Source organism: Dendrobium catenatum, unplaced genomic scaffold (genome assembly GCF_001605985.2).
Source record: "Dendrobium catenatum unplaced genomic scaffold, ASM160598v2 fragScaff_scaffold_950, whole genome shotgun sequence".
Lineage (NCBI taxonomy): Eukaryota > Viridiplantae > Streptophyta > Magnoliopsida > Asparagales > Orchidaceae > Dendrobium > Dendrobium catenatum.
Genome location: NW_021319412.1, coordinates 417686 through 440636, shown reverse-complemented (window position 1 = coordinate 440636; position 22951 = coordinate 417686). Strand labels below are relative to the sequence as shown.

The 22951-nt window shown below is 36.0% G+C and overlaps 2 protein-coding genes across 5 annotated transcripts in view; both read left to right on the top strand.

Moving 5' to 3' along the window:
- LOC110092927 (probable aspartyl aminopeptidase) overlaps positions 1-9942 on the top strand; it is a gene marked incomplete in the record, with an annotated part of 30114 nt that extends 20172 nt beyond the window's left edge. The window contains 2 exon segments of one of the 3 annotated variants that reach the window (XM_020817628.2): positions 8196-8304; positions 9731-9942. In XM_020817628.2, the coding sequence (XP_020673287.1) occupies positions 8196-8304 (109 nt within the window). 3 annotated transcript variants of the gene reach the window in all.
- A 2007-nt stretch (positions 9943-11949) lies between these two features.
- Positions 11950-22696, top strand: LOC110092933 (TLD domain-containing protein 1). 2 transcript variants are annotated; one of them, XM_020817638.2, is made up of 8 exons: positions 11950-12115; positions 12195-12297; positions 12384-12488; positions 12592-12677; positions 13014-13255; positions 19205-19394; positions 19987-20170; positions 22113-22696. In XM_020817638.2, the coding sequence occupies exons 1-8, from the start codon at positions 12063-12065 to the stop codon at positions 22416-22418; spliced, it is 1269 nt and encodes a 422-aa protein (XP_020673297.1). In that variant the 5' UTR covers positions 11950-12062; the 3' UTR covers positions 22419-22696. The 2 variants fall into 2 exon arrangements, with proteins under 2 accessions (XP_020673297.1, XP_020673298.1); XM_020817639.2 differs by having other exon boundaries at positions 11954-12115; positions 12211-12297.
- Positions 22697-22951: the final 255 nt, after the last annotated feature.

The following is a 22951-nucleotide window of genomic DNA, read 5'->3' as shown; positions in this document are numbered from 1 at the left end:
ATTTTAATAGGGAGGCCCTAGAGGATTGGGGATCGAAATCTGATGCCCTCATCAGCCCTAGTCTCATGCATCTTCTCATTTTGTGATCTCCGCCGCAACGCACCCTCCCTGCTTGATGACCTACATACACTTGTCCTTGATGGAAAGTAAAAATAAAGATTAGGGTGAGGTCCATGCAAGAAGTGGATATAAGATGAGATGAACCAAATCCAGACGGGTACACAGAGGTTAGTGAATTTCTTCAATTTTAATAGGGAGGCCCTAGAGGATTGGGGATTTTGTATGGAGAAGGGTCTTTTGACTATGGAGAAGGACCCTTTCAATACCTTTGGTTTGGTAGATGACCCAATGAGTTTGTGTTAACGGAATCTTTTATCTAAAGAAATTATTTTTATTATGGCTAGTAGTCTAAGTTTATTTGGTGGTCCTTTAGGGCATTATATATATATTTTCCCGATTATAAATAGGAGGTCCTCCTAATAATCCTCCTAATAAATAAACACATATCACATTCTTTATTCCGACTTTATATCTTAAATAGGAAAACCCTAGCCTCCTTATGACTAATCTCAATTTGGCTTCATTTGCTAGGCCGACCTAACCTTATGCTTCACCCATTCATGCTCGCATCACTTACATTTCGTATTGCACATGATCACCACATCATCTTGCTTTGGCCTCTTGCTTTCTCATATGCTCAATCGCTCCACTTTGCCATTTTCTCACTATGCCTCCCACGCGCTCACACGACTGTCCTGCTCTCGCGCTAGCATGCTTACTCTGTGCTACTCCCACTTCTTATGCATTTGTGCGCACTTGCCAGTTGCCTTGGGTTTACCTGCAACCTTACATTTGTTATCATTCATCCTTGCAAATACTTCTACAAGGATTTGGTTCTCTCACCAACCCACGCTTGTTGCTTAATGCATGGCTTTTTTCAGTGAACTGAATTCATTCTTGCCTTATTCGACTTTATCTCAATGTGGGGTAAGCAAGATGAGTTACTAAATAGCATACCTTTTTAGTATTGATTCAAAGGTCTAACAACAATAGAATATGCGTTCTTGGTCATTAAATTTCTCTCCAATCTTTATTCATCTCTTCAACATGTGTAATCTCACTTATGACAATATCTATGGATCTCAATCTTACAATTATTCTTTCTTGTATTCTTTAGCTCATCAAGTTAATGTTTCCCTCTCCATTGGTTTTTGATCAGATAACTCTCACTGCCTGGAATTGTGGTGGTCATGGAGGCTAGATTGAAGGTGGCTGTCAACGTGGGAGAAAGCCTGATGTGAAACATCATGCGAAAGGAGCTTGATAAGAAGTTTAAGAACAATTGACAATATAATCTCAATTAATAGCTTATTGCAATAACAAGGAATGTCAATCAAGAACCTTAGTTTTTCACTTGCTTAGGCGAAGGAGCACGTAGATTAACCAAACCTAGTAGATAAGTAAAAATAGTAGCAATACGAAAAGCTATTAACCAACAATCCACAATTTAATAATGAGAGTTTTCACCTCGGGGATTGATCACTCAACTACACTAGGCTTTGGCACTAGTATACAAAACTTCCCAAAAGAAGCCATCTACTAAAAAAAATCACTGATCTCTTCATTTTGTTTTAACACCAAGAACTCTACCAAATTTCTACGAAATCTTCTACCAAAACCTCATCCTTTGACACAAAATTCTACCCACAAACTCATAATCAAATGCCCCCTTTCATTTGGAGTGGGGTAGACTTGTAGAGGTTTTCTTAATGAATAGGCATTATAGAGCCTTCCATCAAGAGAACATGCACAAGTCAAAATAAAAAAAAAACTCATTACCAAAATAATTCACAAAAAGCCTTCGTTGTAACACATTCATAAAATCTATCACGAATCTTTGCAACACGAAACGACTCACAAAGCCTCCAACGATAGACCCATTCATAAAATCTTTCAATGCAACACATTTCATAAAACATTCCGACTCACTTCCATTCTTTTGACAAAGCGTCATAAGCAAAGAAAAGGAAAACACTATTCGGCCTCTCCAACACAAATCCGACAGAAAACATTGAAATCCACAAATGCATGCTACTTTAAATGCTAACGGAAGAAAATGACATAAACTAGCCTCCAACATAAATATATAAAACATCATCGTCAACCATATGTGTTTCATGAAATTACTTGAAACAAGTCGAAATAAAAATTGATACTTTGCAATCATATATTCTCATGAAACTCTCAAACCTACGCCCTATTCGAGAAAACATTATGAAGAAATTGCTTAAGGTCTATCATTATTCATCATAAATAAAATCTTAAATGTGCAAACTTCTCATCTTTGAAAAGTTCTAAAAGAGAATCATGCAAGGCAAGAAACATGTGATCAAACTTGAGGTGGGAGACCTCCATGTCTAGCAACACACTATTATAATAAAAAGGTTGGAAGTTTGAGTACACTAGCATGAGAAGGATAGATCTTAGTCCTGCACAAAATCAAGTTCAAGCATGTTAAGAGATTTTAAACTACTTTCAAACTGTTGTGTCATTCCCATGAGAGACAAGGCTCTACCAAAGCATTCATATACAGTGATGATTAACATCCACCCTCAATTCATCCTTTTAAATTTTAGCATTTGACCATCACCTAATGGTAATTCCAACTTGCAATAAAATAAGAGTTTTCAAATGCTCCTCTAACAAAATCACTGATTTATTTTAAACACTTGTCATAAAAAAAAGGATTTCTATTTTAAATCATACGTCTATCTCTTAAAAAAAAAAAAAGAAAAAAAGAAAGAGAAGATCTTGTTCACTACGCATGATATTTCCACATAGAAAGAAAGGGGGTGAAGAGCAAACTTCATGAAGAACACATTTGGAGAGAAAATCAGAATATGCTTCATACACAAATAAGAGCAAGTTTCATTTTAAACCAAAGCATCGACATTCTCTAAACATACACTTGGTTGGAAACATCGCCAAAGAATATGCTCAAAGGTCACCAAGATTTACCGTAAGCAAAGCATCAACTACAAGAAAGACTTATGAAATCACTATGGAAGCTAACACTTCCACAATCACATACCCTCATGAAAGCTTTAGATGCGTAATAAAAAGGTTATTTGAAACTCATTAAAACTCATTATAAGCATCTATAATCAAAAGGGGCATTAAGCATTACAATAAGAAGATTTTAGGATGAATCCCACAAACATAAATATGTCCGAGCTCATGAGAAACATGCCAAACTCTTGTATCTAAATATGGTCACCCAACATTTAGTTTAATGGCTCCATATGCTTCATGAGTCTCCAACCAAATCTCACAAAAAACTTTCTTAAAGGCATTCACACAAACACCTAACATGCATGCTTTAGTAAGGAAAATACAAAGTTCTTATGGATTTACATGTTTTACACCTAAAACTCAAAAATCACATGACAAGGAGTAAGAGTAAATCTAAGATATCAATTATCCATTCTAAGACAAGATAAATCAGTCCATTTAGGAGAACTATAAACTAACGCATCTTGCTAAAATCAGCTACTATCATTAGTTCATCACAAGCCATTATAGAACTTAGCACAATGAATGAATGTATTCCATAGTAAAAGTATACACCATAAAACTGTATTGTTGCACTAATATGATTCTCTACCAACCAAATCAGCCACCACATCTTAGATAGGAATGAGGTACAAATAAAGCTAAGGAAGAGGAAGAAAGAGATTCAAAAGAAGAAGGAGAAGGAAGTAGAGAGGAGGAAGAAGGAGAGAAAGAAGAAGAAGAAGAAGGAGAAGAAGAAAAAGGAGGAGAAAGAGAGGGAGATTGAACTCACCTGTAGAGAGGAAGGAGGGAGGTCGGTCCAGGTGTTGGGTTCGGATCGCACAGAGGAGGTCGGCGTCGAGTCGTCGAACTCGGCTAGCTCGTGCGAAAGAGAGAGGTACGGTGGCCGGTCGAGGTGGCGTGGACTCGGTCGGAGATGGACGAGCTCGTCGGGTTCAGTCCTGGAGGCCGAACGGGTTTCAAGGAGGGGGATCGGGGGAGCTGCTATCGGCTTGGTCCTGGCTGGGGTCGGATGAGAGCGGGAGGCTCCCTGGTTCCGATCTGAACAGAGGAGAGACAGAGGGAGGGAGGCTCGGTTCAGGGGCGTGAGCTCGGTGGAGCTGCTGTCGGACAGAGCAAAGGGGCTCGAGTTCAGACAAGAGCAAGGCTTCGGCCTTGGCTGTTTCCCGGCGCCGGTTCGGGACAGAGAAAACGAGGGAGGGAGAAGAGGGGAGGTTTGTGCGAATGGAGAAGAAGAAGGAGACGAGAGGGAGAGCTGAGCCTAAGAGAACTGGTCGAGAGCGAGAGAGAGAGAAGGAGCGGGAGAGAGTCCCGAAGCTGAAAGCTTCGTTCTGAGTAAACTAAGTCCGTTGCCGCAAGAGGAAGCCCGCCTCTTTTCGTCGTCGCGCTCCAGCTTCTGAAAATACCATAAACAGCTCTCGTATCTGCTCGCTGCCTGCTCGAATCGCAGAAATCCTCTGATCAGCGCGATCTTGGCCGAATCACAGATCTCCTTTGATCGTGGCCGTCGATGCGATTACTAGATTTAGGGAATTAATTCAAAAAGTATGGAAAGTCAAAAGGGCACTTAATAGGCTCAAATTGAGCTAAATCAAATCAGATTCGGCTAAGATCGGGTGGAACTCGGGTCCGAATTTAGCTCGATTCGGGCTCGAGCCGGCTCAACAAAATTGGTTAAACAAAATCGGGTCCAAAATAATGATCAATTCAAATTAAATCAAGTACGTCGTGACAAAAACAAATTAATCGAGTCTAATTGAACGCATGTGAGTCTGATCCGGCTCGAGTCGGGTCGATTCGAGTTCGAATTGGGCTCGACGGAGTTCAATTAAACCGATCAAAAGTGCTCGAATACGATCGAGCCGAAATCGAGGTCAACAGGGGGCTAGGGTTTGGGGAAAATAGGTTTGTGTGAAGTGTTTAAGGGATTTAATCAAAATCTGAATTTAATTTCAGATTTGATTAAGTTTGGAGGGAATTGATTTGAATTTTAAATTTCAAATCAAGGGGAATTAAGGCATTGAATGGGGCGAATTAATGAGGGGAGCCAAGGAAGGGGCCGGCGGGTTCTAGAGAGAGGGGGAGGGAGTTATTTCAAAACATGAAATTAATTTCAGGATTTGAATGAAATTGAGGGGAAACGTAATTTGAAATTTGATTTCAAATTAAGGGGCCATTAATGCTTTAAGTGGGAAATTAATGGGAGAAAGCCCATGCATGGTCGGCAGGTTCAAGAGGGAGGGAGGAGGTGTGGGAGCAACTTATGAACCTTCCAAATCAACACATAATCATTAGGAAACTTTATTATGAAATCGGAAACTTAATTTGAAATTTGATTTCAAATTAAGGGGCTATTAATTCGTTAAGTGGGGAATTAATGGGAGAAAGCCCATGCATGGCTGGCGGGTTCAAGAGGGAGGGAGGAGGTGTGGGAGCAACTTATGAACCTTCCAAATCAACACATAAGAATTAGGAAACTTTATTATGAAATCCACTTCAATTTGAATTAGATTTGAAAACTTTCCTAATTTGACTTTTGACAAATTTGGAAATTTTGAAATTCAATCAAATTGAATTTCAAAATTCAAAACATGCAGGGGGAGAAGGGAAGAGGCTGGCGGTGGAGGCTTGGGGAAAGGGAGGTGGAGAAGGGGTGGTCGGCGGCTAAGGGAGGGACCGACAGGTGGATTCACTAGATGGCCGGCGGGATGAAGTCGGGGCTCGGATTGAGGATAAACGGGATGGGGATTTGGTGTTATGTGATGATGAGGGAAACACAAATAAGATAGAAACAAACTTAACCACGAGCTGCAGACTCTTCCAACGACTGGTGGGCCTTGCGATTGCTCCATTTGAGCTCTCTCCCTTCTCTAGCTCTCATACAAGAAGAAGAAACATGATAGAAATTTTCATTCAAAATATTCATTAACCCATTACAACATATGAGACCACTATATATAGGTCTCCACTCATGGAAAGAAAAAAAGTACGAAATTGCCCTCTGGGCTACAATAACAAAACAACTCTCCAAAGGGGTAAAAATGGAAACAACAAATAACTAAATAATACATCATGAAATCTGAATCAAAAGTAGAGGCACTGAATCGTGGCCATAGATCTGCGATTCCTTCGTCGATAAACATGTCGGTAGCGTCTGTGATGTTCTCATCACATTACCACAGTAGTACTATTTATGTTATTATAGTACCAAAGCTACCCTTTTTTTGTTATCACAGTAATAACATGATCTAATATATAGGGGGAAGAAGAGAACACTATATCATTTAAATATACTAAATTACTGAAATACTGTTTATAGGAACATTTCTTGTTGCTTGTCATTCTGCTATTCTCATTCTAGTGATTACATTAGGTTGGTAGCAGAGCCTATTTTCCTAGATTCATGGCAGATCGTGGCAAGGAACCAACTACAGACGATGATCGGAGCCTTCAAACCTTGTGGGCAAACCAGGCTAACCTCGTTCGACAGTTCGAAGAACTATCTGCGGATTTCATGCACTTCTCCGTTGAAATTCGTCGTGGCATTCAGTTAACACAGGTGAGGAATCCACCTCATCCCACTCATTGAGCGACTGCACCGACTACTATACCAGGCATCCACGGAGAAATGCCCTTCAACTAATCCGTGCATATAGAACAATTGCAGAACATTGCAAATTTGGTCTCTGAAGATAATACTCGGCAATTTCATGAGACATGAATGGTTGAATCGGATGAAGATGATGAGGACAGTGAAACTCACCAGAGACATTTCCGTCGTGGTTGTTCTAGGCATCACCAACAACACTTCGGAGAATTTAAAGTTAAGTTAGATGTTCCATTTTTCGATGGGTACTTACATATAGAAGATTACTTGGATTGGGAAAAAGCTATTGAGAACTTCTTCGAATACATGGAGATATATCCCAATAAACAAGCGAAATATGTTGCTTGTAGACTGAAGGGTGGAGCAAGTACTTGGTGGGCACAACTTTTGCAGTTGAGACAACGAGAAGGAAAGGATCGGGTGCACAACTGGCAGAGGATGAAGCAATTACTAACAGCGCATTTTACTACATAGTTTGCGCAGATTTTATATATGAGGTACTAGCCTTGTATACAAGGCAATCAATCCGTAAGCGAGTATACTAAAGAATTCCATAGGTTGAGTGAGAGAAACGACCTTAATGAGACTCCCAATCAACTTGTCGCTCGCTACATTGGTGGTCTCAAGGATAAAATATAAGACAAAATGGAGTTGAACTCAATTTGGTGGTCATCCTAGGCTATCTACTTGGCATTAAAGGCAGAGATGCAACATCAGAGACAATTCAAGAATGCTAACAATCGGTGGCATTTCCAGGACCAATCGACAACACCCCCTAAACACAATTGACCTGTTGGCAAAACACCCAATACTACAAGCCAACCAGGCCTAAGCCGACTGCCAAGGAGAACCCGTAGGAGCAAAACACCCAATACGCCGTCCCAATGAATGCTGCCCAAGCCTAGTGGACTCCACTAGGAAGCAAATTAAGGAGAGAGAGAGAGAGGGGTGGCTAGGGGTTGGAGGGAATTTTGAATTAGAGGGAATTTTGAATTAGGGAATAATTTTTTTTAAAGAATTAGGGAATTAATGTATTCATAGTATGGGTTATTTAGGATCAGGGTTATGCATGCTTTGATTTGTTTCTCTTGAGTTTTTTTGGCATCTTGGGCTCTAGACTCCTTGTCTAGAGATTAGGAGAGAACAATCCTCCTCTCGAATTGAGGATCAATTGTATCTTTCTTTGGTGTTTGCTTGGCTTTGATTCCATTATTGCAATCTATCGTTTTTTATTGATTTCATCCAGATTTTTTGCATTATTCTCACTGTTTTTACCAATTAGCGCTAGGATTGCTTGCGAACTCAAGTATTTCCTCTTGGATTACTTGCGACCCCAAATATTTCCTATCAAATGCTTCTCCATATCTACAAAATTTAAAGTTTATCCATGTGTAACTGAGATCATTACTTCGTTCACTTTAAGCCAAATCACAATATAAAAAATGTGAAGCTTTTATGCCATGAAAACATGACCGACTAATATCAATTTTGCTGGTTCTTCAAAATCTGTTTGCAGTGTGCGGGAAATATGCGGGAAGGAAGATGTAGATATTGCTTACAAACACTTCATGGCGTTCTTCCGAAGTTTCTCTAGCATAGACAGGAACCTAAGCATCGATTTTTAGGTAAAATTTCCTTCTCCTGATTAATCCTGCTTCGTTAAGCTTGTTGGTAATAAGTGGAGGCATATTATTATTTAGGCTTGGTTTGGTACGGCTTTCTTACTGCTTCTTAAAGCAACTTTTTCATACAAAAATTTAAATTTTTTACAAGAAAACATCTTTAAGAAGTAATAAGAAAGCCGTCCCAAACGAAGACTCGGGCTTCGTTTGGGAGGGATTTCTTCCTACTTCTTAAAGCAGCTTTTTAGTATAAAAATTAAAAATTTGTACTAAAAAAATGTTTTAAGAAGTAATAAGAAGCTGTCCCAAACGAAGCTTTTTAGTACATAAATTAATTTTTTTATGCTAAAAAACTGTTTTAAGAAGCAGAAAAAAAACCGTCCCAAACAAAACCTTAATCGTGTAAAAACAAATCTGATTTCCATTTCCAGTAGTGCAACTGCTACTAAAATCGTGTATTTGAGATATAAAAGCCTATTAGCCAAGTAGAAAAGGCACTACAGAGATTCTTATTAACCACCATGCAATACAAAAGACATTTTAAGATACATATGGCAAAGGAGCTGCACTTATTCTATGGTTATCCTTACCAACCTAGCAACCCTGTTTTTATGCCTTTGATTTTGATCTTCATGCAGCTTCAATCCTGCTGTTATAGCTTTTATCTTGAGCTTCGTTTAGGACGGTTTTTTTTATTGCTTATCAAAGCAACTTTTTAGTATTTTTTTTCATTTTGTACTAGAAAACTGCTTTAAGAAGCAACAAAAAAATTGTCCCAAACGAAACCTTAGGGTTGTAACTTGTTTTTGTTCAAAACTGTTCTTTCCTTGCATTATGAATTCTCTTAAGGTTTGTAATATTTATAGACTGCTTTTGTTATTGGAAAAAGCAGAAAAGAAGAGGGTATTGAGGCTTTGTTTGAAATAGTTTTTGAACTGCTTTTGTGATAAAAAAAAGTTAATAAAAACATAAGAGAAAATGATGAAAATTGCGCTTTAAATTTTTATGAAAGATTAAAATAATCTTCATATATATGAAAGGGTCATTTTGATCTCTCAATTTTGTAAAGAGAAATCAAAATAATCACACCAAGAGATTCTTTTAATTCCTTTTTAAAGATTGAAGAGATCAGATTATCCTTTAATATTATTACAGATCATTTTGGTTCTATTTAAAGAGTTCTTGGACCATTTTGATTATTTTATTAAAATTATATGTTGAGCAAATTATTTTTTGACCCTTTTTAAAATATTTGTTTTTAAAAAATATATTTTTGAAATTATGGTTGTGAAAAGAGTTTTTAAATGTAAAAATAGAAAAGATTAATCTGTCCAAATAAAATTTGAATATATGAGAACAAACCGAACAATTTTTTTTAGTTTTATTTTATTTTATTTTTTCTTTCTTTTGAATTTTTTTTTTGTTACAGTTCAACGCAGGGAAATGGATCTTAAATGGAGACGAAACAAAGATATCAGAAATGGATCTTAATAACTGTCCTCGAGCTTAGCTTAAAGCTTTGTTTACATCGCTGCAATAAATTCTACTGCGATTTACAGCACTTGTAAAATTGTTGTGAGAAGCGCCATTGAAATTTGGTTCTCCTTAAAGCTTCTTAAAAAAAAAAAAAAAAAAAAAATTGAATGGTTAAATTTAACTAAATTAATAATATTTTATTCATAAAATGTTGAATGGTACTGAGTAGTATTGAGCCGAGTAACACGCAGGGGTGATGTGATGAAATTAATAACATTTTATTCACTTTAGACACTAATTTTGGTTTCTTTTGTATATTATTTTATTGTTACTTTTGTTAGAATTTAATGAAGACGAAAATAACAATTCGATCGTCTCTGAAAGATATCTCAAATCATCGAAAAGAAATTTCGGAAGCGTATCTGAATCCATTGAAATGCAGAATTGAGGTTTTCGGTCTTCCACGTTTAGAGCAGCGTTCTCCAAGAGATCGAGAGACCCCTTCTTTTCACTCAAGATGAGAAATGAGGGAAATGAGAACTTAACCGTTTAAATTGGGGATTACGATCCTTTTATACTTTAAGTGTAAATATTTTATTTCAGCTCATCATTAAAATAAAATAAATACCCGGTCTCTATATAAATTCATTCCATACAAAATTTAATTGAGATGCCACATAAGCCAAATAATATTTTAATACTTAAATAGATCACGAATTTAATTGGCTTCATTTTAGATAGCGTCTAATGTATAATTCTTTATTATATGTATAAAAATATTGGCCCATATATAGAAATTTCCCAACAACTTTTTCATAGTTTTTTAAAAAAATTTATAATGGAAAGTTATTTTTTACACCTAGAGTTGTTAAGTTATTTTTCTCACAATTATTTTACTACCAACTTTATAAAGTACTATAGTAATCGCACAAACATATCCTAAAATGTGTACTATAGCACAAAGGCCAACCTTTGCCATAAGTTCTATGCATACTCATTGTTGCTACTGCCTCTCTAATATGCAATGTTATGTGCAAACACACTCTAAACCTATAAGTATCTATGCATATACACTTGCAAATGCATGAAACTCTTAGGTTTTATTTGGGGCGATTTCTTTGCTGTTTCGTAAAGCTTTTTTTTAGTATAAAAATCTCTTAAAAATAAAAAAATCAAAGTAATCTAAAGCTATCACAAACGAAGCCTTAGCCTTACTTGCTCGTAATTGCAATAAATGGTGCAGTGTTTTAGGTTTTAAACAATAACACATTTCATGTTATACAAATATATAACATATCTCCCATATGTTCCTATAACATTGTAATCTTGATCGTCTCCTTGTTCAAAATGTTCTAATGAATTTCAAAAGCTTTAATTCTAATTCACAATAGATAAAGCCTATAGATTTTTTTTTTCTTTTAAAAAATTTCACATTAGCGAAAAACTCATCTGCTTCATGGTTGAGGGCTTAGGCTTCCACTACAGTGACTCGTGCTCAACTAGTCGGCCCTCACCTTTCGACAAAAAAAAATCATATTAAACAATTATATCTTTATTTATTTTTTTGTGTTAATTCTTTTTAAAAATTTACATACATATTGTAAAATTATTATATATTCACATGCTTAATATATAAATTTTTATGTTTATTTATTTATCGTTCAAACTTTAAATCACAGTAAAAAATCATTAATATTTATTTTTTGAAATAAAATGTATTTTTTATGTATATATTTTGATTAAGTTTAATAAAATGGTTAATCGTTAAGTACATGTTATCATCGTTTGTAATCGATCCTCCATCGCCGGAATTTTTATTGCGTCCTTCCACTTGACGTAGAGATACGTCCTCCCAGAGTTAAATTCGTGCTAAAAAACGAGAAATACGGAGCAATACCAAACAATAACGAGGAATATCATCATGTGAAGACCAATACCGAGTTATACTGAGCTATACCGAGCAATATCGAGCAATGCAAAAAAATACCTAGTTTTTCCTAGAAAGAACTCGGTATTTTTTGTATTTCTCGGTATTGCTCGGTACAGCTCGGTATAACTCGATATTGGTCTTCACATGATGATATTCATCTTTATTATCAAATAATACCTAACAATACCAAGCAAAAACTGAGTTTTTTCGAGGTAGGAGTAGTGGGAGTACGTAGAGCAAAAACTGAGACGTAGATGTACGTCAGGTGGGTACTCAATAAAAATTCCCATCGCCGACGATCCTCGTTAATCTCTGCCAATTCAGTTGCAGAGGGAACCGAAATCCGGAAGAGGTAATGGGCAGCGCCCAATCCGCTGCTTCCAATCCTCGCTTCGCGACGGCGAGCAGGTACCTCCACTCCCCTTGTTTTCTTTCCCTTGTTTGATCACTTTCCCTTACAGATATAGTGGTTTTTACTGGAAAATAGGGCTTTTACTAAGCAGGACCTGGAGGATCTTAAATCCCTCTTCGTGTCCCTCGCAGCCCAATCCCAGAGCGACTCCAAGTACATCTCTCCCTCTATTTTTCAGGTAACAGTCCATGCTCCTGTCTTTTTTCTTAGTTTCTGTTTTTGCCGTTTCAAACCCTAATGTTGCGTTTTCTGCGAGCATTATAGGGTTTTTTTGGCATTAGTGGACCTCTTGCCAGTAGGTTGTTTGATTTAGTGAGTCAGAAGAGGAACGATGGCATGCTTACTTACGAAGATCTTGTTATCTCCAAAGTTAGTTTCTTTCTGTCATCCTCCCTGCAGTCTTTGTTGGAAAAAGAAAAACAAATTTATTTTTTATTGATAGCTATAGTCATGCAATTCCCATGTTTGATAGGCTGTTTATGAGAAAGGCACTCGGGATGAGATTGAGGAATTCATTTACGAGTTATGCGATGTCAATGGCGATGGATTCTTGGAAAGGTAGTTATTTATGCATTAGAAGCTTACATAAGTTGCTTCCTGTTTGCAAAATGTTTATTATTCTGCTCAAATTGTTTGATAATACTGAAGCTTTTTGATTTTAGGTTGTAGGGGCCTATTTTCTTCTTGGATTATTGTTACTGGTTTTGCTTATTTTCCACTTGGCAGCTGTTATTTTTTTTCAATGTTATCCTTCAATTTATATTCCTTATATGGAATTCGTTTTTATAGTGTCTTATCATGTTTAAGCTGGTTCTTTTTATAAAATAAAGGTGAGACTGAAGATGAGTGGTAGCAAAATCAATTGAAATCCTAATCGTGAAAGGATAATTTTAGGTGTGATCTGGAAGCTGTTTTGGATTCAATCAGTGATGCTGTTTTTACTCCGAAGAATTCTCAAGCAGCCTTGAGCTCATCAAAGGTTGTTATGAAAGCATTTTTAAGTGCTACAGAATTTTCACACGAAGTTGAAGGAAAAGCTGAGAATTGTATGTCCTTGGCTGATTTTAGAAACTGGTGTAATGTTATACCATCTGCAAGAAAGTACCTTGGAAGTTTGTTGAAGCTTCCAGATACAGGTGCCCTCTTTTTTCTTTGTTCGTGCTTATCATAGATTTAAATTATTTATTTATATTTGACCATTTTGATTTATTTAGAAATTGTGAGTGCTTTAAAATAGGACTTGTTTAATTTAAACCGTTTGAGTACCCACTTTTCTTCTCACTCAATCTCTTTCTTGGTAAATTAGTTGGTAAACTTGGCTCCTATGATGCACAAACATGGACATGGTGACATGGATACGACATGATACGAACACGGGACACGTCAGTTATTGAAAATATAGGACACGAACACGAGTTGGACACGATATTATAGTTTTTATGTTTTAAAAATAGTGTATAAAAAATAAATAAGTATAATTTTAAAAATAATTTAGAAATGCTAAATCATTTAACTAGAATTTGTGCTTAAAATAATTAATATTAGGATGTCGAGAGTCGGGCGTCGATACTGTTTATCAGTCATCGAGAGAGAAGATGAAAATACCTTCACTGCAAAAGAGAAATGAAAATGAGAATATTCGATAAATGGGGTATTAAGTGCAGACGATTGATTTGGTGTTGTGGATTGGAAATAAGAAATTTGGTTTTTATATTTTAAATAAGTAAAAAATTTAAATACAAGAACTTATATTTTAAAAAAATTCATAAAATATTTAAGATACGCATGTCGGACACGCGTGCACAATTTGTATTTAATATTTTTTAATCTAACACGTTTTCGGCATGTCCGACACATGTCGGAGGAGTGTTGGATGCGTGTTGTGTCGGACGCTGCACGCCTCTTTGAGGAGAAGTATTGGTGCATCATAGCTTGACTCTCTCCTATTTCCACTAAGTTGAAAATGAGTTGTCTGTTGCATTAGTGATAGATAGTGGCATGAGTTGACTGCTAGAGGCACGACAAATACTCATAAAATTCAATGACTTTAAGAAACCTATCACTCAGAAAAATGGGGCTGGAATTTGACTAGAAGATTGCCTGGAAATTGTATTGGGTTCTGGAAAGAGCCAAGCTTGAATTGAAATCAATGAGTTGACTGATGAGCTAGGCCCGATTCAAATCAAACTTGAATGGAGCCAGACATGTATCAAGTCAAGTCAACTCAAGATCGAATTGAAATGTATATTTTCTGCATATATTTATATTTGTGGTAATGTATATATGCATTGATATGCATATGTATCTATAGAAGTTTTTATAGACTTGAGTTAAAAAATTATTTTAATACTGTTTTTGATTCAAATTGAGCTCATTGAATTAATCAGCCACCTTTGGCTCAAATTGAGACCAGGTTAAGCCAACTTTTAATGCGGCCTGCTTCAGCTTCAGAATAGATCAATCTGACTCATAGTTTGGCTTGGAGATTAGATTGTTCATAACCCTAAAGGAAAAGCTTGACAATACATGATCCTTATCAACTTTGCTTGGAAGAATTCTTTAAACGTTCCATGCTTCTTACAGATTCAATTTTCCTCCTAGAGTAAGACCGTTTACCTATTTGTTAACAACATAGGCATGAGCTAGAATTTCAAGAGGGAAAGTACTCCTAACTTCTAAATGTCTTCTTACAGATTCAATTTTCCTCCTAGAGTAAGACCGTTTACCTATTTGTTAACAACATAGGCATGAGTTAGAGTTAAGAGGGAAAGTACTCCTAACTTCTAAATGTCCTACTTTTATATTTATGCCATATAACCCACATGAAAAAAATAACAATTACAATCCAGTCAGCCCTTGGTATTGTAAATGTTCTTGTATCCTTAAGCTCGTCCAAAGGGGTTAAGTAAAACACTAAACACTTGGAAGCCATAGTATGAATCATGATTATCCGAGTATTCACCAATAGGAGGGAGATGATGAACTTTCAGAGTAGGAGGATCAATATCCAAAGTATTATTTGTAAGAAGGTAGGAAAAGGGACATATCAGCTTCAGCTTTCAGAGGAAAATCAGTTGGAATTTAATTATGAGTGCAAACCTTAGCTGATTAAGGAGCAACATCCACTGTGCGAGAAGGAATGAGTTGATAACTTAAGTGTATTTCTTGATCCTGAATATTTACTTTCCTTAAATTTGGACACCTTGAAGCAACAGAGCAATTTTGGCCAAAGATCTTGTAAAAAGAATAATATAGGCATTTGTTTTACGAATTAGGTTGGTAGTCTACTTGAACTATTGGATGGTTACTAGAAGTTGTGGTTGGGTGATATCTAGATGCTTAAGGAGGTCTTAATATTTAGAAATTTCAAAATCTTTGAAGATTTAGAGCTATATCATGGGTGCATGCACTTGTTGTTGCATGAAAAGTGTTTGATCATGTAGTGCATCAAATGTTACATTAAAAATCTTGATTGTTTTTTCCAATGACATGTCATTAAACAATGGATAAATTTTTTAGCTTAGATAATACTAATTGGCATTTTGAAGATTTATAACCTAGCTAACATTCTAGTACATCTCTTTTAGATTTAGAAATCACTCTGTTATGAAGCTCGCTCCACAATTGATATTCTAACTAACATACAAAAGTCAAAATGGTCTTGAAATTGTCGAAGGTAAGGTTTGCTGAAGTTATTTTTATGCTGAAGTTTGAAATTGTCAAAGGAAAGGTTTGGTGGCACAACTATTAGCTAGCCAGTTGGAGTTAACATTGGCTTAATTCTTAGAAGGGTGATGGCAACTACTGCCTTCTATATGACTTCAAAGATCCGTCAAGCTTGGTTTTGGACCAATCTGCAACTGAAGGAGCCCAATTAGGTGTAACAATATTAGTCAAAACTCATTCAAATTCTAAGTCATTTGAACTCGGTTTGAATTATTTTGAGCTGAGCTTGTTCAATACTTGGCTTGAAAAATATTTTGTGGATATTTCAATTGCAGGGTAACTCGCTCGAAATCTGATTTCAATCAACTCAAAATTTGTATATAATATATCGAGCAATGACTATTATAATTGTTTTGATACAAATATAATTAGATGTTTTTTTTTTTCTATTTATTTTATATTTAAAATTAAATGTTATGCAAAAACTCAAATATAATCATATTTGTTATTCATTATTTAATTTTGAGTGATTTTAGCTAGTTCAAAATGAGGTTCAATTAAAGAAAATACAATTATATGCTTAATAATTCTGAGCCAATTTGATCAGATTTCATGTTGACTTGTAACTTGTCCAGCTTGTGTTGAGTCTACTTGATGTAGGACTACAATGCTTGAAGTAATTTGATAAGAGCTTGCACAACTTATTGATTAGAGTAATAAAAATTAGAACTATTAGCAAATAAAAACGACAAAATAAAACGTAAGAGCGGTCACTCCCATTTAGGCCAAGTTGCACAACAAGAGCTTTGAATTATCAAAATAACATAGGAAATCAACAACATACAAATATAGTAGCTTTTAACGAAAATCTCTAATATAACAATAAGATTAGAAACACATGAGGTGCACTCATTCCTACGTTTACTAGGTTTTGGGCAACGATGAAACAAAACCCTATGTTTACTAGCTTAGCAAAAGTGAAGCTCGGCTCCTTGTGAATCGTCATCACCTAAAAGATTAGGGGATTAGAAAGGTAATTGAAAAAGGGGGATAAGTTTACCTTAGTCAAAGTCCGGAAACAAGTAGTCAAGATGTTGAAGAAGTTCATCGTAGCTCCTCTTGAAGGTTCAACTGGAGAGGAAGAAGTCTCTCCTAAGCGTCAAAGTTGACGGTAATCTATGATGTACAGACACGGACACGGTGACACGGATACGACACGACACGGACACGGGACACATCAGTTATTGAAAATATAGGACACAGACACTGGTTGGACACGGTATTATAGTTTTTATATTTAAAAATAGTGTATAAAAATGGTATTATAGTTTTTATATTTAAAAATAGTGTATAAAAATTAAATAAATATAATTTTAAAAATAATTTGAAAATAATAAATCATTTAACTAGAATTTGCGCTTAAAATGATTAGTATTAGGATGTCGAGAGTCGGGCGTCGATGTCGTTTATCAGTCATCGAGAGAGGAGATGAAAATATCTTCATTGCCAAAAATAAATGAAAATGAGAATATTTGATGATTGGGTATTAAGTGCGGACGTTGATTTGATGTTGTGGATAGGAAATAAGAAATTTAGTTTAAATCCCTCAAAATACAAGAAATTATATTTAAAAAAATTCATAAATATTTAAGATACGTGTGTCGGACACGCGTGTCCAATTTGTATTTAATATTTTTTAATTAGACATGTTTTCAGCGTGTCCTACAAGTGTTGGAGGAGTGTCAGACGAGTGTCGTGTCGGATACGGTGTCGGACACTGCACGCCTATTTGAGGAGAAGTGTCGGTGCATCATAGACGGTAATGATCCTTTGAGGTTGAGATATTGACGACGATCGTTGAGGCTTCCCTTGAAGACTCCTCTTAAGATGGAGGAGATAATCTAGAGAAATCAAGACGGGAGAAAGGAGAAAAGGTGGCCAGCCAAGGATGAGGGCTAGTGTGAGCGATTTGGTTCAGATTTTGGGATGGGTGATGGAGGGAAATCTAATTCAATACTTTCTAAGTATTCTCTTAATTGAGAATAATTAAAGGAAGAAAGATAAGGTATGAGGCAGGGAGTGAACTAATTTAGTTCCATAAGGAGATCTTGCCTTTGAAAGAAATTAAATCAATGGGGAGCATGGGGATTTCAGCCAAGAGAGGTAGTGGGGAGTTTGGAATTATTTCTAAGATAGGGTGGAGGGATTAGGAAATAAATTCAAAGGGAGTTAATGATTGGGCCGGCGGCATCCAAGGCTAAGGAGGATTAATGGGGGAGATTTGGGATTGCTATTTTGGGATGTGGTGATTAGGAAAGTGTTTAAAGAATTCCAATTAGTTCGAAATTTAAATTGGGTTCAATTTAGGAAACTTTCCTAAAATAGATCTAGTAATTTAGGAAAGATTTTAAATTTCAAATTGAATGAATTTGAATTCAAAATTTGCCCAAATTATTTCAATTCAAAATAGGCAATGAGAGTCAAAGGGGAGAGGGGGTCTAGGGCCGGCGGCTTGTTTGGGTTCGGGTATGGGGGCCGGCGGTTAGGTGAGGGTGTAGGTGGGGCTTGGCGGGCAAGGGAAAGGGGGCTTGGTGGTGGGGAAAGTTGGCCGGCGGCAAGGTAGGGGGTGGTTAGGGAATCCGGCGGCTAGGAGGAAAGGAGATTGAAAGAAAAAGAACGATAAAAAAAACAACGAATCCGACCGTTTCCAAGATTGGTGGGTGATCATCCGTTTTCACTCCCTAGGGATTTCTCCAAAGCTCTCTCCAAGAACTCTCACAACTCAAAGAGCACATATGCAGGAATTTTTCTTATCATTCATTCATTAACCTTCAAAGAGGCACATAGGGGCTATAAATAGCCTCGTACATAAGACTCAAAATAAGAAAGACGACAATGGCCCTAGGGCTTACATACGATCTCCCTTAAAGAGTAAAACGGGAAAAACAACTATAACAATAATAAAAGACAAATAACATAATAAAAGAAAAATACATGAAATAACTCAAAAATACATCGACGCGATCGTGGTCGTAGATCGACGGCCACGCCTCTGATATACGTTCCATGCTCTGATGTCCCCATCATTCTCCCGGGGTGGGAGAAAACTCGACTCCGTCGAGTAGGCGTCTCTGGTGCTCTCGTAGATCTCCAATGCGTCGGGGTCATTCTGCTGCAGCTCCTCACGATCCAGCCATGTATCCTCTGACTCGGGCTTTCCTTTTATGCTGTCAACTTTCTACTGTACTCTACTGATTATAAATCATCTCCATACATGAATAACATTTTATTTGAGAGAATGCAGCCCTTTTCTCCTATAGTCAAACTATGTGCATAGAATCACTATTCCTTTCCTCATTTTAGATGACTGGTACCAAGTCTCACCATTTTCATGTTTTCTTATTTATTTATTTTGTTAGTCAGGCCAGGATTTCAAATTCCACATCTGCTTCATCCAGAAAATTTGAGTCTTGAATCCCTGACGCTGCAGAAAGAACATGCCTGGCATATTCTAGGAGCTCTTTCTCAAACGGGAGCACAGCAGTGGAAGCTTGTTTATCATAGTGCAATTAATGGGCTCAGTTTTTCAACGTTTATGGGCAGCATATCGTGAGTTTTTCTTTTTATCAGATTAATGCATTTTTTTCTGGTTGATGTTGACAGTGAAAGTTAGACGGTTAGGCTTGCCAAACTAGGTGCAAATGGGAAAATAAGGCCCTTATAGAGCATGACTTCTTTGAGAAGATGATAGCGCATTGTGGTTACAATCCTCATATATTCTTAAGATGCAGCAATTGTTGTTTGTTTTGTAAATAACTCAGAATATTTTTTGCTTTTATAATTCAATGCCAAGCATAGCAAAGAAGTGAAGCACATTTATTTGATATCATCAGCCAATTACTAAAACTGATCTTCAGATCCAACCAGTGAAACATTTGATTGATCAGACATATATATGCTGAAACATTTTGACTTCAAATTTGACATTCAACTACTACAGTAGCAATCCTCGGGCGTTTCTAGAAATAGGAGTATAGCTTTTCCTTTATTTTTTCATTTTAATTTTCTTAAGCAGCATTATGCATTTTGTGAGAATATAATATTCTGACCACTTAAAGATAAATTCATTTTCCAAAAAAAAAAAAAGCGTATAGTTGACCATACAAACGCTTTTGCTGCTTTTTTACATTTTAATCTGCAGGAGCGTGGAGGGTCCAACAATTTTAGTCATGAAGGATAGTGAAGGCCACATATATGGAGGATATGCTTCTCAGCCTTGGGAGAGGCATAATGATTTTTATGGAGACATGAAATCGTTTCTGTTTCAGTTATATCCACAGGCATCCATCTTCCGTCCTACTGGACAAAACAATAACTTGCAATGGGTAAGGATGGCCTTTTCCCCATCTTTAATACGACTATGCTTGTATTCATATTGGCTTACTAAGTTTTCCTGTTTGCTAATCTCATGTTATTGCTCAACATGGCTGAAAAACTGAGTTTGTTTTGGAGTTTAAGTTTGCGTTTGGGACAGCTTTCTTACTGCTTCTTAAAGCAACTTTTTAGTATAAAAATTTAAATTTTTGTACTAACAAGAAGCTTTAAGAAGCAGTAAGAAAGCCGTTCCAAACGAAGCCTAAAATTGATTTTATGAAGCATTGTGGTTGAGTGATAGAGCAATTTCTTGCCAAAGTTTACAGCAGTTTATTTTGCCATCATGCGGTAGCCTCCTTTTTGCAATGTTGGTTTACGTTCTGGTGCAGTTTGCTATGTTATTCTTGAACAAAGACTCCCACTTGCAATCTTATCCTTTATCCAACACAATTTTTTATTTTTCTTAAAAAAAAAAATCTCTCGAGAAGCTTCTATCTTATGAAACTTAGGATATTGATAAAATTTCGAGCAAAATCAAATGAAGACAAAGGAAAATCATGCCAAAGATCACAATCATAAGACACAAATTTTCGTGGTTCGATTATATTCACATTTACACGCTATACAGAGATCAAATAGTTATTAATCTTTAAAGAGTAGTTTATCAAAAAAAAAATTCATACATACTAAGATGATGATAGATAAACCATTTTCTCTCTGGATAACTAAGAGGGCATCCACCTAATGTGAAAAGGAGGGTGGAACGTGTAGAAGATAATATTACTGCTGTTATTACTATCTTTCCTTTTCAGCTGCGATAGCCTGTCCCTCTCTTCTCTCATCTACTGCATTAGCTTTTTCCTACTATGGTTGAAAGCTTAAGCCCCTTTTTCCTTTCTCCCTCTACATTTTATTTTATTGTGGCCGTTGGATGTTTCAACAAAAAATAATCATCTCTTTATATAGTATTTAGAGGTGATTGGGAGCAAACTTAAATTTATTAGGTAGATGGTCGAGGATATCATAGTGTAGATGTTAAGTAGAGGATGATAGGTAATAAATTTATAGGAGTTAGTAAGAGGGTGGTAGGCAGAAGTTTGGGTTAGGTGAATAAAGTTTATCTCCATAGCTTAACTTAGTTCATAAATACAGGTAAACAAACTAAAGAGTCAGTGTATGCATAAGAATGAAAAACAGCAAGGGGCTATTTATTTGATTTTAATAATACAAGCTTATTTGCTTTTATTTGATTTTTAATAATACAAAGGCTCATTTTATTTAGTATACTATTAATATTGTTAATTGTAAAAGTGTTAGATGAAATATCTTTTATGTTATACTAATTTCATATATCATTACTGAAAGTAAAGATCTAAACTGTCCAAACTGCCAAAGCTATCAAAATAGAAATAATAGAGGAGTACTAATGCTTTTACAGCCTTCATCTCAAGCATATTGCACCATGACTTTCCAGTATAACTGAGTGCAATTTCATTTGTAATGTTGCTCTCTTGCTATATCAGTAGAACTTGGGCTTTGTTTCAGACGGCTTTCTCACTGCTTCTTGAAGCAGTTTTTTTTATAAAAAAATTTAATTTTGTATTAAAAACTTCTTTAGGTCTAGTTTGATTGGACATTTTTTGTGCTTATTCCTTTTAAAAACAGTAAAGTTTTTTCTTCTTTACTGTTTGGTTCCTCAAATCATGTTTCCAATAACATCATTTTTTTTTTTAAATTTTTCTGCTGTTTTGAGAAAGATTTTTATATGTGCTTTCTCCGTTAGAAAAATCCTTTTTCAAAACCAATGTTTCTTAAAACTGTCTTTTACAAAAGTACTGAATAACAAAACGTAACTTTAAGAGCAGTAAGAAAGCCATCCCAAACGAAGCCTTAATGAGTATTCTTTTGATCTTAAAAAGAAAACCACCTCCAGAACTAATTCTTTATTATCAGTGTGCTGTAAATTTCAGCTCAGATAGCATCCCGAATGGCATTGGTTTTGGCGGGCGAGCAAATCACTTTGGCTTCTTCCTTTCCTCAAGCTTCGATCAGGGGCACTCATTCACCTGCACAACTTTCAACAGCCCATGCTTGTCGAAAACAAACCAAATTCGGCCCGATGTGATAGAGTGCTGGGCTGTATTGACAAAAGAAATCAACCATGATAAGACTGAACTTGTCAGAGGTTCAGTTCTAGAGAGATTTAAAGAAGATCGTAACATGCTCAAGCTGGTTGGCCTTGCTAATTCAAGTGAGTAGCTTTCATAGATGACCCCCACTTATATTCAGAAGATATGTCTTCTGCCAATTTATCTGGTATGTTTTCATGAATTGATTATAGTTTATAAGGTGCTCTGTAGAGTTTTTTCGAAAATATAGATATAACAGTTGGTTTTTTTTTCTAGATTTAAGGGTTGCATGTTTTGATCTTTCTTCTCAGTTCTAATGTTTGTTACTGTGTAAGTATTTGATAGATTTATTCTTCCTCAAACACTGAATCTACTGAAACGAGCTTGGCAATTACTTTGATTTACTGATGACTTTTGAAGCTTTTTTTCTTGTTCTACCTGACTATTTGAGCATTTTTTTGTTCAACAACAACTAGCCTTTATTCCACTATGTGGGGTCGGCTACATGAATCTTTTTTCTCCATTATGTCCTGTTAAGAGTCAAATTCTCATCTAAATCTAATAAAGAAAGTTCATTTCTTATATTTTCTAACTAAATATTTTTTGGTTTACCTTCACCTTTCTTAACATAAGTCAAATCTAATACATCTACTTTCCTAAACG